This window comes from Paramacrobiotus metropolitanus, unplaced genomic scaffold (genome assembly GCF_019649055.1).
Source record: "Paramacrobiotus metropolitanus isolate TYO unplaced genomic scaffold, Prichtersi_v1.0 Parri_scaffold0000015, whole genome shotgun sequence".
NCBI lineage: Eukaryota > Metazoa > Tardigrada > Eutardigrada > Parachela > Macrobiotidae > Paramacrobiotus > Paramacrobiotus metropolitanus.
Genome location: NW_026570235.1, coordinates 300215 through 318025, shown reverse-complemented (window position 1 = coordinate 318025; position 17811 = coordinate 300215). Strand labels below are relative to the sequence as shown.

At 40.3% G+C, this 17811-nt stretch overlaps 1 protein-coding gene and 1 long non-coding RNA gene across 7 annotated transcripts; one reads left to right on the top strand and one right to left on the bottom strand.

The window, feature by feature from the left end:
- Nucleotides 1–813: 813 nt before the first annotated feature.
- On the bottom strand, nucleotides 814–17513 carry LOC129585125 (gamma-aminobutyric acid receptor subunit beta-like). 6 transcript variants are annotated; one of them, XM_055477686.1, is made up of 13 exons: nucleotides 16010–17513; nucleotides 15726–15925; nucleotides 10221–10510; nucleotides 5730–5797; nucleotides 4071–4266; nucleotides 3782–3824; nucleotides 3573–3655; nucleotides 3296–3445; nucleotides 3114–3233; nucleotides 2262–2722; nucleotides 1627–1817; nucleotides 1424–1450; nucleotides 814–1350 (listed from the first exon to the last, which is right to left on the bottom strand). In XM_055477686.1, the coding sequence occupies exons 2-13, from the start codon at nucleotides 15869–15871 to the stop codon at nucleotides 1266–1268; spliced, it is 1860 nt and encodes a 619-aa protein (XP_055333661.1). In that variant the 5' UTR covers nucleotides 15872–15925; nucleotides 16010–17513; the 3' UTR covers nucleotides 814–1265. The 6 variants fall into 6 exon arrangements, with proteins under 6 accessions (XP_055333661.1, XP_055333660.1, XP_055333663.1 ...); XM_055477685.1 differs by having other exon boundaries at nucleotides 15726–17513; XM_055477688.1 differs by lacking the exons at nucleotides 15726–15925; nucleotides 16010–17513 and adding an exon at nucleotides 15473–15593.
- On the top strand, nucleotides 6543–8609 carry LOC129585126 (uncharacterized). The gene is made up of 3 exons (XR_008689971.1): nucleotides 6543–6692; nucleotides 6870–7062; nucleotides 8484–8609. It is a non-coding gene; the product is annotated as an uncharacterized LOC129585126 (long non-coding RNA).
- Nucleotides 17514–17811: the final 298 nt, after the last annotated feature.

The following is a 17811-nucleotide window of genomic DNA, read 5'->3' as shown; positions in this document are numbered from 1 at the left end:
GATGTCATAACGCGAAGTCTATATAAGTTCTTGTGATGCCTAATATCGGAATCAGTAGTCTGAGATTTACTTCTGAGACTGCTTCTAATTACAATTTCTAGCGTTGTGAACTGTGATGTGAATTGGATAAAGAGACAGCAATACTTGTTCCTTCTGATGTACATGATCGCTCCCGGATTATTGCATAGAATACAGGTTTGCTCGTGACACAATCGTCCTAGCTCTTGCCGATCCTCACAGGACTTACGACCGGAAGTTGTGGTTAGCTCGTTCCTGAGGGATTCCTGAGTTCCTGTGTTCCTGATTCGTTCGTCATATTCCACCATAGATTTTCTGTTACAGTTTGAGAGTACGAGTGCCTACCGATTGAGCATTACAGGCGTGGAAGAGTAAAGATTGTTCATGGAGCCTTAACCGGCGTGAACGCTTATACACGACACCCCTAAATTAATTTGATGATACATGCTGAATATAAGCCATTTTCAGCATTTTAGGTAGCGCATATTAGAAAAGATCGGGGACATCATGCTCGAACTTCGCATATGTCAATTTACGATTAGTTCGCAGATGATATCTGCCGATCCATACAGTACGTAGGAATTGGTCACTAATTTTTAAAATTGGTGTTGAGGCATTTGTAGGCAAGTGCGTAAAATTGCCGAGCCACAGAGTTAAAAATCAATTGGTTGCAGACTTTCTGTACATATGCGATTCACGGCCGAGCACTCTAGTTTAAATGGCCTGGTAAATGCCGGCTACTTTATCGTACCGCGGTGCATCAACTTTGATATTACTATTAAGACACCACTGCTTCCGCAAATTTATACGCCATAATTTTTACTATACAGACAAGAATTTCCAGACATCTCCATCATAGAAAAATCTGCGTCACGTTTTCCTGTACTCGCGCTTATTATTAACAAACTCACAATATCTTTTGTATTCCATCTTAACCAGCATAAGCCGGTGCTTAATACTTTCTGCTATTAGATTTAAAATCGTAAAATCAATTTGTGAGCCAAATAAAATTTACTTAAAGAAACAGAAATAACGGAAAGGCTCAAGTATTTAAAGAGGAAATTTGGCCACGGGTTTGGAAGGCTTGTGCATAAGCTGATCTTCCAGGAGATAATTATATCCATCTTTCCAGGAGGTAATTCCTTTTAGCGTGATTCCTTATCAGTTCTTGAGCATTTCTAATTTGGCTTAAATGGATACCCGTTTTGATTCAGGTATATAACTGTACTCCATACAACAGTGGGGGCTCAGCCCTCGTCTTGTATAGCTTCCAAATCTAATCCTGGCGGAGCGCTAATGTTAAGGTAGATAAACCAATACGCCAAGTTGAATCTAAAACCACAGCAGTTCTATGTTAAATAAATAAGTAATTCCACAGTGTTTGCTCGAACGGAGGAAAACTTACGCCACAAAAACTAATGGAAACGAAATCCTGTAAAAGGAAAGGTCACGTAATGTAGAAGCCGGTACTGTTGACATAGTGTATTATAAAATACGTAACACGTTTTTATCACGCATTTGTACTTTAAATTCATTCCATACAACGGTTGCTATCTCTGTCGGTTATTAGTTAAATTTTTTTGCTCTATTTATTTGAACAGCACGTACCTGCTGTATTTGTCTATTTCACTGGATTTAAATTCTCTTTTCTTTTTGGGAGTAACTTTTGGCAAGCTGTAGCTTCTACAGAGTCCGGTCTCAATATCGACCGGCCCATTGCCTGGTGGCGGAGGAAAGGGATCTCCCGAAGGATGTGCGTGAGCGGACTGGTCGCTCCCCCACGATTTATAGCGAAACTCCTGACAAGGAAATTAATTACGAATACACATGATATCCATTAGCAATGAGCACAGATTTTCAATAGGATCTTACACAGCAAAACCGGCAAGACATTTACGGCATGCAATGAATTCGTCGCGTAACGCGCATGGCGCAAAACTGTACCCTTAGCACAGCGTGTGTGAAAAATTCGAAGGATGCGTGTGTAAGGACGCGCAAGAAGTGCATATGCATGTCGCATGGTAATTGCACGGTGACATTCGGACAATACAATTTACTAATATGGTTATGGTTTCCACAACTAACTAAAATAATACTCCACAAGCAAATAGTCAAAAAAATTGGAAACGAAAAAAGAAAATTACCGTGAGCAGCTGATAATGATCAAGTTCATCATATGGCGAAATTCATTAAATAAACAAGATTATCTGTAATACGGTATTAATCACTATTAACAAACTAACCACGCTTCGCCTGCCGTGTAAAGATCCGTGTTCGGCATAGCGTGAGCCGATCTCGGCATGGGTATCCAAACCCGGTGAACTGAGGGCATTCCGGCAAGTTAACGGTTGCTGTTCCTGCGTATGAGGATGTTGCAGGGAATGGTTGCTGCCTAGAATATGCTGCAAGGCTTTCGTGGGCGACCCGGCCGTATGGCTGTGCGAGGTTATGACGGATCCCACGGGCGGTGCCATGGGTCGGCCGGCCTTGGCGGCCCGCATCTTCATCCGTTTGGTACAATAGCCAACGGCGGCGTATTCCAGCAGGGAAGCGAACACCATCACGAAGCACGTTCCCAAATAGACATCGATACCCTTGGCATAGCTGACCTTTGGCAGCTGGGAATTGGTGCTGGACATTAAAGTCGTCATCGTTAGCACGGTGGTGACACCCAGCGACACTCGGGCCGGTGTACTCTCGCGGCCTACATCAACGGCTCAGTTAGTAATTGTAAATTTTGATTGAAAGATTTATAATAGCGTGATCACTATTAAATCATTCTGTGGTCTCGTAGACCACACCCACCTTATAATATTCTCGTAGACGCCTTATTACATAATCGATTCAATTTTTCGCGCGAATGATTAACAGCAGTATTAAATATGCCATATTTACTAGAAGACTTTGAAGACTAAATAGTAAATACTCACTGACGAAAGCAACCAACTGTCAGATTATTCTGTTTGGTTTGCATGTAAAATTTTGGTCTTTCATATACAGGCCCGTTACGCTTTAATACACGCATGAATATTTGTTTAATATTTTACTTCTAGGCACACCACGTCGGTACACTGTCCCTACCACAAGTCACTTACTTAACCAAAAAGAAACCCATGAAATCACAACAATAAGGCTGGAAGGCAAATAGATCTGAATAACGTAATATCCAATGCGCCGGGAAAAGCTGAATTCACAAGACAGCCGCGAATACTCTCCTGTTGAACAGAAGCCACATTCACATGAATAACAAAGGGTTTTTTCTTAGATAAACACACACCGGTCCCTGTCCCTTCCAAGCGGCTTTTGGGCGTAGCACTGAGCACTCTGAACTGCGGTAATTTGATTTTCTTGGCACTGAATTCGACTTGGTCCTTTACTCGAACATCGCGCTTCCAGAACAGCTTAATGTCGGTAGTTGCATAACCATCTATGAAAAGAGGAAATGACTAGTTAGGCCAGTGCTCCCATATATATACGCAATACACACACAACGAACGCGACCGCGATCGGCCCTATCCGCCAATATTTTCGGCAGTAGGATCGACTTTACTAACATGATTCGATTTCCATTGAGCAATTTTGATAATCTAGGGGGAAATGGGCTAAATCCAGCTCGCATGCTAAAGTGGTTGTTAATCTGTAAACGGAAAGAAAATTTTAGCTTGTACGTGCACGATACATATAAAATGAAGTGAATTCCGCCTGATTTACTAATTAAAATTTAACAGCATATCGCATTATGATTTAAACTGTTTGACCTTACCGTACAGACGTATATACACTTCCTCCACGTTTTATCCTTAAAACTGAAAATATGGCGCATTTGATAAGTCATAAGAACGCACCAAACATAAATTAGGTTCCCAGTTTCAAAGGTGGCCAGTGCAACCACCAAACAGACCTATAGTTTCATATGCAGGAGCAAAGCGTGTACTTCGTATACAACTAGCATATCACTTATTTCAAAATATTTTATATTTCTTTCAAAATCCTTCATTCACAAAACACTGCTTTACCATGTTGTTTTTGCTTACTACGGTAAGAGTCCTTACATTTGTTCATTGTAGTTGCTTGATGGAAGAAACTATTTTTCTCATTGGGGAAAAATGTATCCGGCATCCATATTTTGTCCATCATTTCGGAACCTACGGTTATCTGCTCTTCGCCGGATACTTTGCTGGGGAATGTTTCGATTGTTAATCGTGGATCCTTCCAAAATTGACGGAAATAAAAATCGATAGTGAAATCCTATTAGAAAAAGGTATAAGATGCATCAAAAATTTACGAGCTGACGTGAAGCGTAAGCCACTCGCGGTAGCACATATTATATATAAAATCATTATCGTTTATAGATTAGCGTACAGTTCACAGCTTCACGACACGGGGAACATACGTGCTCCGAATCCGATTGCTTTCTGATCCCAGTTTCCTTACTGTATTTTCAGAGTAACGTTATGGTTAATTAAAAAATGAATAACCAATATGCAACCCGTTCGATCAACAACCTCGAGCAAAAACCGATCGAAGAATCAATAGAGCTATGCAATGTAGAAGCGATTGGCAAAATACTATATCCATTGTATTCCTTGTATTGGTTTTCCCAATGCGATCTGACCTCAGACCTGATTTTCTCATTTCCACTTTTACCTACACACCTCCAAAGCATTATGTCTCTATATGTTGTCCTTTTTTATTACCACACAATAATCTCAAAATTAAGCTATTACATCGTACCACATTACAAAAATATTTTTCTATTAGAAAGTTCGAAAGAAGGTCATTATTGCCGGTATTTGCAAATAAGGCGCTTTTAATTCAAGACATACTCGAAAATACTTTTTACTTGGTTGAACATCAGGAAACGTTGTATTTGGGACAAATAAGAGATTTGTGAAGTCACAATTAATTTGGAGATCCCATCAAATCCCACAATATTTTCTTATCGAGCCTCGTAAATTGGTCTGTGCCGCTGCGTACACGGCTCAAGCTCCATGCGTGCGTGTGGAAAAAACAGCGGCCAGAACAAATGTGGCCGGCTACCCAAGCCAGAGAATAATCGATTTTGTGCATGACTTTAATGTGCCGTTTCCGCTTGTCACAATTTAAAATCTGTGGGAATTATCGAGGAATATTTATTACCTGATCTTATCCCCTCGTGTCATTTATTACTTGCTATATATTGGACTGTTACGCTGTAGATGTGCTTTCTTTGGTCGTTAGCGTGCCGATTTTCGGGAGGGCATGCTTGTTTTATCCTCATTTACACAATAGATATATATAGACTTAATCGGAAATGATTTCCCATGGTTGGTTAGTTTATGGAGAGAGCGGGCGCATTTATTTTTCGTGCTGATCATAAACTTCGCAGTATTTCATTTCCTGTGTGGTCAATGCGCTTCTAGTCCATGAAAACATCCAGCTTTCACAACGTGGGGCTGTATACAATTTACAAAACATTTGCTTATTATACTTCGTAACAGATAATTTATTGATACTACAAAACGTCGTTCTAATGGTCTCTTGTTTACCATTCTGAGACTGAGACTGGTAGCTGCAATCCTGTTTAACTGTATTTTACTGCACGGAATGCCTGCGCTAAGCAAATACTTTCGTCGGCCAGTTTAAACCAAAACTAGCGACCAATACTGTAATGCGCGTCGACCTGGAATGTACTTGTACAATATACGTATGGTACACAGCTGCCGACATACCATGTCCACTTCCGACATGCTGGATATGGATGAAATATGCATCGTAACGTCCACTTCTACGGGCTTGGCTACAAAAATAAGAAAATGATCAGCCTAAGACTAGCAATAAACGTGACGCGCAAATGTACAAGAAATAACTGGACAGTTACGACTTTAGTGTAATCGGCACAATATACGAACGCAGTTCAATTTAAAGTCTACTGCAATTAACTTGTAAGTATAAAGTTTATGTGAGAGCATATTAACAGCATGCATGTTCTCTGAAACCAAGAGATATTGTACGTGCTCGCGTGTCCCGTTTAGTACAGTATATTTTTCCACGACTCAGAAATTGTATCCATTTTTCAAGGAAGTAACCAGTAAGTAGATGGATGATTCCATTTAGCTATTAAACGGAATTTAATATTATTTGATATGACAACTGGATGCGCTAACATCATTCTGCTTTTTGAGAATAAACGAGTTGTCAGCATGGAACACACCGCCACGGCTGACCAAAACACCAAAAATTTTTCCCTTGTGACCGTAAAAGTGTTCAAACTGAATACATTATTTGCGTATAACTTACCAAACTGAGTAACTGTTATTCATAAAAAATGGCATGCATTTGTAAACCAAGATCTTCTGTAATCACTCTCTGACGCACTTGTATGTTTGCTCATGCATGGAATATTTGGCTATTTCCTCATTGCATCATAAATCAATGGAAGACGGTTACCAATTACAGTTCGCATTTGCATTTTCGTATATATAGGTAGGTGTTAGTGCAAGCAAAACGCATCAATTCTATCGCACTTTTTACAGTCAGTAAATTGTTACTTAAATTAATATGAAATGTGGAATGGTGCATATAGCTGAAGTCTGAAGAGCTGGTGATTAGTTAGATCTCACTGCACTTTTCGGCGCAGTCTTGCGCTGACTGTGAGATAGTAATTAGCGTCCTCAGGCATCGTGTGAAATGATGTATGTTTTTCAAAAAGAAGTATTTCATTTTACGACGCAGCACGAAAAACTATTTATCCATCGATGCATCGAAGCATGATCTCATTGTATTAACGCAGTCAATAGCTGAAACACGCAAGCGCGACAGTTCAAAAATGAGTTTCTTCCGGTCACAGTTATCACCAGATTTTGTTTCAGGATATGTATAATAAGTCCCTCAGGCGAAGGGACACGACATGATTTCCAAAACGAAGCATCTGATTTCATCATCAAGCACCGCATCGAAGGCATGTTACGTCAAGCGTTATGTACATCTGCACAAAGACGCAGTGAAACCGGTTGACGTTCCTCGCGGACCAAATTAAATACCCAAGATCAAATGCAAAAAAAGGTTCGAAGAACAGGGCACTCCTTAATTATTAATGCAAACATATAACGTTTGTTATCATGTTACGCGTATATTTTATCACAATTATCCATTATCAAGTTGGAAATTATTTCGTGATGATAGCGATGGAAGAGGCGAATTAAAGCCGTGCAAAAATATATCAGCCCCGTAATTTCGGTAATTACTGCTGACATGCCCACGCAACTGACACTGGAATGTTATTATCACTTTTTGACTGTGCCGGAATCGTAAACTGCATTTCATATTGCATATTTAACTACTACAAACATTAATAGAAATTTGTGTTGACAGCATCGTAATTATATGATTATCGATATTGTTAATGTAGTTAACGGAGCACTGGACGGATTACTGCTGCACATTTACATTCGAATGGATGAGAATCCAAACAGAAATATAGTTTCGATAAAGACTAAAGTTGTAGCTACAAGACTGGAGTGTATTTACATCGATGAAGTATATAAGAGCTCATCGGAAATTATCTGCGTCTCCACTACTTCCCGGCACCGACCGTTACCGTTCGGATCGTGTTGAGAGATGCTCTAACTCTCTTTCTCTCTTTCCAATACATTGCCGCCGTAATCGAAAAAAGACCCAATATGCGCCCTGTTGCAGCTCTTGATCAAGAACCACGCACATGCACAATGTTTGCATTTGTTGTTAGCCCCACCGGAGGCTATTTGACTTAATTAGCGGGATACCAGACCGCGGAATCATATGAATCCCAACGATTTACCCAAAATATATTCCAAACGGATATTTATTCAGTTAGCGTCCAATCAATAGGCAGTGTCCGTAATTCGAGTTTTTTTGCCAATATGTACATTAGTTGGCACGGAAGAATTGAAATTGAAATACAGATTTTTGCATAATAGGAATCAAACGATTCTTATATAGCACCCTTCCGCATCGATATTCTCTCAGCTATTCAACACCGAACAAAAAGGTAGATAAACGTCAGTCAGGTACAACAACGAGTGATAAATAATCGTACATAATAGAATTCCCTCGCACAACCAAATTACACAAGGAACATTTGTTGTCGAGGAAATGGCAGCCTGTTTCCTACACACGCTTTTAAATAATATAATGTAGGCTGTAGTTGTAAAAGTACAAGTAGGCTCCTTTCCCGACACACCATAAGCTGCTTTTACTGTACTGTACATTATACTGTCTACTTCGGCTTTTTCAAATAAACCGAAATCAGCAAATACCACAAGCTTACAAATTTTTTATTTTGTTGTGCTTAAATGTAGTGTTGTATAGCGAATAATACAAACGAAGAGCTAACTGTAAGGAAGGAAAGATGTATATGAACAACGATATATGTATTGGTACGATGTTATAATATGGCTCACAATTCACTGCCTCAAATGCCCATATCTTTATTTTTGTGATTCTAGTGCTGTAGCCGCGTACCGAAGTCCGCACAACAAAAGCCAGAAACTGCGTAATCAAATCAGAAAGTATGACGCAGTAGAAAATCTAATTTCTTTTTCCTGTGTCGTTATCAAGAAGTCACAACCGGCTTCCAGGCTATATTGCTTTAACTAATTCAAAAGTGTTCTGTAAGGAAAAAATGGATCTTTGAATATCGACTATATTTACCGAATCCCAGATGGAATACGACCAAACACTTATGCTGTTGTTAAATATGCAATCTTTTGTATGCCTGTTGACTTCTATATCATTCGATTCGTTAAGGATGAATTAAAGAATAGACTGGAATAAGATTAAGGGAGGCTTACAGTTGGAAATGTACTAATCCATTAATTCTGCGCTCTTTCCGAAACACTTTAACTTGGATCTTATTGTCATTGAAAACCAGCAACGATATAATGACTGCATTGCACATTGTCCGTATTTTTGTACGCGAAGCCGCCGCCTGTAACGCAGATACTGATCGGAAAGACGATTTTTTTGCAAATCAGAATTCCCAACAATTTTGACGTATTATGCAACTGCCACAACTACTGAATTAATGCATGGGTAAGTCAGCTTGCATAATAATGCAGCCATACACGCAAAATTCTTGATCCTAAATTCAAGGCCTATTCGAGAAGTCCACCCAGATTATTCCAAATCTGGATGCACGTAAAATGCAAAAACATTTTAGGAAGAGAAAAAGACGAACCTAAATCTTTTCGGGTAAAAATCGATTTTCTCAGGTATAAGCGGAAATGCATTTTTGCCAAGCGGCAAAACGCTGCGCGTTTGGCAAATGGTTGTTAGTACTACAAAGGAACAGCTTGATTATTACCTAACAATCGCAAACGGTATTTATCACAGAGAATCTACTTTCATCCTTCCTTTTTAATTTGCAGTTAAAAATACGCAAGCACTATACCTCTAAGAAATGACAGCACGATTACGCTGGTACACGAAAAGAAATTCTAGCAATTATTAGCGAGCAGTGACAGTACACTATCCAAACAAACGTCACAGCGTTTTTCGAAAATATGCATTGCCGACAAGGCAAATCTAATTTTTGTCGAGCGAAAACCTTTCAAGTTGACTCATGATTTTATTATAGACACTTATCAATTTCATTTATTTATAGCCAGAAAGATTTCAAATCAATCTGTTCACTTTGCAGAGCAAATTAATAAAATAAACTAACAAACCCACTAATAACTGCACCAGGAATTTATGTAGACGAAGCCAGCATGGACAGTTACCAATTTAAAAACTTAAACAGTGTACTATGAAGACGCTCATGATCGTGGTGATTACAAGGGTGACCTCATATAAAATGACTTAAGACACAGCTGCAACAGTTACATGTACACCATAAACTACCATTTAACAGGATGCAACACATTTTTCATAATTTTTTCTAATCTTAATTCAAAATCTGAAATACAGGAATTTCTTTCATTGAAGGATACTTATGCTTACAGAGTACTGTAGAATGCATTCATGCTGCAGGTTTAACTGCTTTGATTTTTTACGCCATCAAAGCCGATCGGCGCCTTATTTATACTAGTATTTTTAATAAATTAGTTAATTGTGGGTAAAATTCTAGACGGAAAACAAATCAACACCCATTTCTGTAAAAGGCAAAAATGTTTTACATTCTATTTTTAGGAGGCAAAATATATAATTTTTCCAGCCAAGTAGTTATTTATTCCAGATCTTACCTCCATAATTTGGTCGCACTCGTTTGTCATAATCGGCAAGTAGATCATTGAGTAGTTTGGTGACGGATACTTTGGGTGGAGGATCATCCGTAGCGCTCACACTTCCGGGGCCAACATGTCCAGGTGGCAGCGGACTGGGCTCAGCGCCGGCGATACCTGAAGTGGTTGGCGAAGTGGAGCTGTTAATAAATAAGGACATGGCCAGCATAAGAGGCAGTGAATGAAATGGAAGGCTCTTGGCGGATGATGCTGATACCGATGCGGCGGACATGACCCGAACGGCGTCTCGACTGCGGGAGAACAAATCAGCTGACACACAAAGTCTTTACACAGGAATAATTTTCCCTCACTTGTACTGCATTACTTAAACACGAATCACCGATTATGTGTCAAAAGTGCACATAAACGTATGCATAAGACAATGTAGTATCTTCGGGGTCACTCAACATGATTGTCGGGAGAGCGGAGAGAGACTCTGGAGTGCCCGCTATGTGCAATTACAGTTTATAGACACAAGTAGCAAGGAACGCGGGAAATTCTCGAGCATCCTCCGCACATAGTGACCATGTGCCAGGCGTTGCCCGGGCTGCAACAACTTAGATGCTGGGAAGTGGTGATTGGAGTGTCCGTGGAAAGTCAGTCGGAAACTGTCGGCACGTAATGCCGCATATACGACATGCCTCGCTTGACAGACAGCCAAATAACGGCAGCCAAAAAAGGACGGGAGTAAGCTTGCTTGGGATTCAAGTAGCTAATATGTCTATTTGTTGTAATCGGGATAGCAGGGCTCTTGGTGCAGTGGTTGGGGATGCTTAGTCGGCACTTGATAATGGCATTTCTGAACAATGCTTATACACAGCCGGCTCTATTAGGGATGGGCGATTTCGCACAGCGGTTGAGCAGCTGATCTGTGCTGTGCAAGTGTGTATGATAATCATACTTCATGCACCCAACGCGTGGGGGATGTACGCATATTTGTCGGTGATCGTACAGGAAAATCCTTTTTCTGCCGCCAGACACGCTAAGGATTCTGTCCGTAAGATTCGTCACTTATGATTAATTTCCACTGTAAAAACGCAAGAAAAAAACGCAGCACACGAATAGAAGAGGGAAAACGACATGGGATTTTGTATATTTGTCAGTGCTGGCAGCATGTGTGAATTATGAAATGCAGAGATGGATTTATATGTTAAGCCAACACTGCGAATGTCATTGGCAGCGTTGCTTACAAAACCCCGGTGATACTGCAAGAAAATGTTGATCGGCCCTGATCGGTCATTGATGATCGGCGGTTCGTCTGTGCTAAGGCTGCAATCGGGATTTGAGGCTGTGTGCTTAAAGCCCAGCAAAGAACTAAACCCGTCATTCCCAGCTACTCGTCAGCCCGGAAGATTGATATGGTTTTCTGTACGTGTGCCGCTTTTTATATGTACACGGACCAGGCAGTAAGGCCCTATGAATGCGCCATCTGTACATCCCATTTGTTTGCATTACGTCTGCATCACTGGCTTCCTTAACAACACTTTCTAATCCGACCCGGCAACTTAATTACTTCTAAACTGGAAAATTTGGAGTGCACTTCTGTTTGAAATTAAGGTGATCACAGCAAAACAGTGTGAATGATCCGCAGCCGTTAAGCAAAGCACAACAATTAGTTTTGCGGTTCCAAGCGCAAGCTGACTGCCTTAATTTTTAGTAATTAGGAACTCAAGGAGGTTTCCATAAATTACAGATAGGTTTTTATTTACAACAGCACTTCGGACGGAAGTACGATCCGGGAGTAAATAATCTGTACATGTACCGGTATATACGCGTGGTTTTCGTTATATACTATATAGTTTCTACTAATTAATCAATTCCGTATTAATTAATCAAATCTGGCTTCGTTAATCACCGGGTTCACAAGTTGACTTCCATACTTATAAAATTTACGAAATAAAGTATAGCATTAACGCACTTATAAAATTTACGGTCGGCTTGGTAGTTGCGAAGCAGTCAAAGTTGAACAGATATATGTAAGTGTATCTACAATACAGTTGGGATCAGTGTATATCAGTTTTAAACGGACAGGTTTACCTGCCTCATTGTTATTGTTGGTGCGCTGGCTTGTGGGTAAAAATAATTATTTGGACATATCGTATATACAAGATTTTAGAACAGCACACGGGCATTTAGAATCCAGACGATAGTGCGGCGTCTTAACGTATTAAATTTTTTTATGGGCTTTTTATACTGTTAATATCTTAATTTAACAAAATTGTGAAACAGACGTCACGAAAATATCAACAACGAACTGAAGTGGCAACAAGTCAAGCATTATAATCAGAGCAGAAAAATTAAACTAGAACTTGTCATTGGGCAGGTGCAGTACAAAAAAGTATCAACTTTGTAACATGCCAAAACTGCATCTCCTACTGTATTCTGTGCCATAACCTATACAAAAATTTCAAAAACTTTACTAAGTATTGTGCAGCACTTCCATAATGAAAGATATTCTATCACCATAAATCTTTCATTATGACATCACTACTGTTGGCGGTCTATTACAGGTATTCGTCGTCCCTCACCATAATTTGCCCATAAATTTCTTAAAACGTTAAATAAAATTTTAATTTGCAAAACTTAATTATACCTGTTTTTCGTAGAAAACACATTTCGCTATTTTTCTTAGTAACTAAAAAAATGAAATTAAAAGCAGTCGAGACAATGAGGTCCACAAAGTTATAAAGCAAGTATCTTGGAAAATTGTTTACATGTTTAATAGGTAATCCACATGGATAACAGTTTTTAGGGTAACTGCACATAAACAACGCGGCTTTGCTGTCCAGGTATGCAGAGTAGAAAGGTACGGCAAGCACACACGGCAGAAAAATTTGTTCTAAGTACAGCTAACACTTTTTAAATATTCCCTTATGGTGAGTTTATACAGAAAGACTGTCTATAGCTAGCTACACTTGCGTAAAAACAACTTCTACATAGCTCGTAATTACTTGGTACATAAAATTATGACTACTCTTAGTTTTCAAATTTTTTTAGTATTTGTCAAAAACCGAGCTAAAGAAATTATGAATAAAAGCTAACTCAGTTTCCACGTTTGAAAATATACTAGACCACAAAATCATAACTTTCTTAATTAAAAAATTAATAGCAGCGTGCATCACAACCGTTTAATTAACAGTTGATCACATATACCGGTAGCTCGTAATTTAAAACTGTGTGCACATGTAAACCGACAATAAAAAAAAGCGAACTTTTAAGAAATACAAAACAGTTCGTCAATTAAGTTTGCGATTACACTTAAACACAATCTGTTTATTATACTACAACAGAGGTAATATTTTTAGGTTACGTCGATGACCAGCCTGGTAATCACTGCAGTCGGGTCTTCCACGGAATGTCATTTATAAATACAAGAAAAAGATTGTTTTTGACAATGCAATCTGAAAAATGTACATTCGTCCAGTAAACGGGTTAAAGTATATGTATGCCAAATGAGTACATACGACAGGCGACGCAGCACTTAATGTTGACGAACAATGATGCATGCATAATTATAATTAACTTTTCACAACCTTCGAGGAATTTTTGTCGGCAGCAGTTAATGATTTTGTTATTTAACCAAATAAATAATGAAATAATGCACAATTGTGCGGCTATCTCTTGAATCAAACATCTGTAATCATGTATAATTACTGTACTGTATGTCAGTCTGATTACAGCTTCAAAAAATTTTGGAAATTTTTCTGCTCTTCAAGTGCAACAATATTAATCATTCATTACGAACAATAACGCTAAAACAACCAGTGCAGTAGATATCATAAAAACGAACGTTAAGGGTACGTAACTCTGATAATGATGCCGGTAATTATTTGCAAATTGTACACTGATAGTTAAATCTTCGCTAGTAGGTATAGAAGTACTGTATCTGAACTATGCAGCAATTTTTGACATATAAGTAATTTTACCACAGTTTCTGGGTTTCATAAACAACTTTTCATGACAATAAAATAGCATACAACTATATCGGATAGCTAGCCAACCATCAATCCTTACATATATTTGCATAGGTACAGTACTGTACCTATGCAAATGTATGTACAGTACAGTACAGTGCCGGGGAATACTGTTGAACAACAATCAAGTAACATTTTTTAGTATTCATTGACAAACTTATTTTACAACGCAATCCGGAGTCCTGACTGTTGAGTACTGCTGTAAATCGTCATTTTCGACATTTCACGGTACGATTTTTTAATCGAAGTAATCGTTACTCAAGGGATGCATAAGTGGGTCGTTTACAATTCCTTACAAGCATATTAGAACTCAGTTATGGCTATGCATATAATATTGCAGCAAAAATATGGATTGCGTGGCTCGATAGCCCAAGTATCGTGACGGTATATTGTTTCGCAAAATACTGTGCTGTTTATGTATTTAGTGTTGAGTTTCTGTTGAATCATTTACTGCAGCGCTGGTGGCCAGTTCTTCCGTTTACACCAGCATGCCACTGTTTTCCGCTGCAATTTCGATCGAATTTTCTTTTACAGAGCATTCGCGAAAAGACTACACTGCTGTCGCAGAATTGTACAACCGTCAAGCATGCAAGCACTCGTTTCTACACACAATATTCCAAATGGGTAAAGATTTTCTGGAAAACACATTTTATGAAAAATAATACAAGAAATAATCCATCTACCTCGAGCAAACTTTGAATCTAGATTCACTGGCCTATGTTGTTGTTACAGATTTCTTTACCTGTTGTGTCAGTGTGTGTGTTGTACAGGAAGTACGTTAGTAAGTCATGCAATTGTCGAATACTTCAAATCAGAATTTAAAGTGCTGTGCTATATCTCTACAGGATATTGTACAAATGCTGTCCATGCTTTAATGGCAAACGCGCATTTTCCCATTTGCAAAATAACTGCCCTTTGTCCACTCTGCTACGTCGGCTCTTTCTTGAGCGTTGGACCGATCAGCACATAAGTCGTTCAGTCCATTCCAGTATTGGTTTTGGGTTTATCATTTTCGAATAACGGAAGCAAGTACAGAAGGTGGTATTGATAACTCGATCAGCTGATATACATAATCTATTGTCATATTCATGCACAGTACGGTATGCATATCCGCAAGTTGATACGGCAAGTGCCACCGTGAAGTGCAGTGTGGGATGGGCATTAGAATGGATGCGTCCATTTATAATATATGTGATCCAGAAATTTATTTGGCGGAACAAATTTCCCGCAATAAAATACCCGGCTAACGTGATGCAATAGCAATCAAGATAAATTGCTGTTTAGATGCACTTAACGGGGACGTAAAAGTGTGAAATGTGATCATTTCAATGAATTTGTGGGGCTGTCCTCTGCTGCTGCCTACGCTCAGCTGCTAACGCAATCACCATTACACTGGAATGACTGACAACCGGCACTTTACTGTTTGCAATCATGACGTTATTATGTGCACACACCACACGACACAGGCACACACCCAGTATTGACCACGTACCTTGTGTTGTTCTCCGTTGCCAGCTGCTGCACGGTAGCAGCGTCTATCAGCCACATATTACTGTGATTCTGGCTGATTAGCCAAATGGTTGATAGTACCGCCATGGCACTTCTAATCCAATAACTCCCTTCGTCAACGCTTGCCATCTCCCGTCGACCGTCGCTTGGCGAAGGAAACAAATACACGCGCAGTGCACCACACTGTCACACACACACAAAGAGTGTTTGAGTAAGATTATATGGCCACCAACGGCAGCCAGCTCGCTATCTGCCTCCTAAGCTTACACAATAGGCTCCTCGGCCACAAATAGGCTTCGATCGGGTTAATGAAGAGCCGCATTATAGTAATTACACCGAGGAGTTTGCATCGTGCGGGCGCACTGCACACGTACACCACCGCGAAGAGAGCGTTGTTGTAGGGCCAAATTTCGGGGGGATAACGGAGCCCAACGCGCTGCTAATGCCCAGTCACTTGTCACAAGTGTATACGCTGTGTGTAATGCGCGGCAGTGCTAATGCGCGCACCCAGCCACACAACGTAACGTATATATTCGCCGGGTCTGCAGCCGTGACGTCACGGGCAATTGCAGCTGTCTTTTTAGCTTAGATTTTCGTTTATAATTCGGCCAGATTGCCCTAAAGCAGCGACATCCGCCGTCGGAGAAGGACGCTGGCCTGGGACCGGTCTGAAGTGTATTATTCGTGTTATGTACAGCAGCAGCAGAATTCATAAAAGGTCCCGCGCGCTATAGCTATCTGGCATTCCCGGCCGTATATTGCATAGAGCTGGCACATAGAGATGCTAACCACTCGAAGGGGATACAATGGCAGCACATTATAGTTAGAGATGACAATTCGCTGGCTAATACTAGACACATGTACATTTTTGACGGGAAATCGACGGTCGTTAATTCTTCAATGATGATGACATCCGATTGAGTGACTTTTTCCTTAGCCTGCATTTGCCGGAATGATTATGGTTAGTTCCGCTGTGGTGCATCATATGCACTGGGCACATCATCAGCACTCTATGATAATATCATCGCCGGGGCCCAACAGCCTTTTGTATAAACAGTTTGATGAAACTTCAAACAGACATAATGCCATGTCGGCAATCGACAGTATATACCCATAATTACTCCAATAATAAACAGCCAATAATAAACAGCATATTCCGGTACAAGGAGGCGCAGTACATGGACTTTAAGTATATCGACGGTGCCCACAATACGAAGAGGGCAATTGACAGAGTGCGTCTTCATCAGGCGGCACGATGCAGAGGATTAGAAAAATATTGCCGACGTCAAAGTAATAGGGAAGAAGAAATCATTTCTCCCCCCTAACAAAACCGTGCAGTTCAAAGGCCAGCTCAACGGCGAATGGGCCAAGATGTATGCATAACAGTAAAGGTTGCATTAATCACAGACGGCACTGTGCACTTCCGCTTCCAATCAGCTGTGCGCTGGTTTTTTTCCAGGGCAGACTACATCATCCTCTTCACTGCCCGGTCGCTCATACATACAGTACACAAAGACAGAATTAACAATGCCCGGTAGACAAGTGGGAAGCAGAACAGGCGCGCACGGAGGGGGAACAAGAGGCAACCCGAATCTTACGAAGTGATATTGGCAGGAATAAATGCAATTTCTACGTCATCAGATTCGGCAGGACCAGTGCCTATAACCGCCGTGTGTTGGTAACGATATGGTGCCTAATGTGACGGCACAAATGCACCAGCTGGCGCAACAGTACAATTCCCGAACCGCCTAGTTTGTAACCCGGCGCTCCGGCGATATAAACTATATACGTGCCGGCTATGGTAGACGTGACATGGGTCTGTCTGCTTATCTGGTGATTGACGAACAATCCCTAATATTTAACGGCTGGTTCCAGTTTCGCCTGCGTGTGTAGGCATGTGTACACTGAATGTGGATATATATTGTATGTAGCGTTCGATTGGAGGAGCGGCTGCTGTGGCAGATTGGTCAACATGGAGTTTTTCCTGCTCTCGAGAACCATTTACAGTTCCAATTTGCACCCCCTTCAGGTCGGGCGCCGTGGCCGTTAAACAAACGGCCATGGCCAAC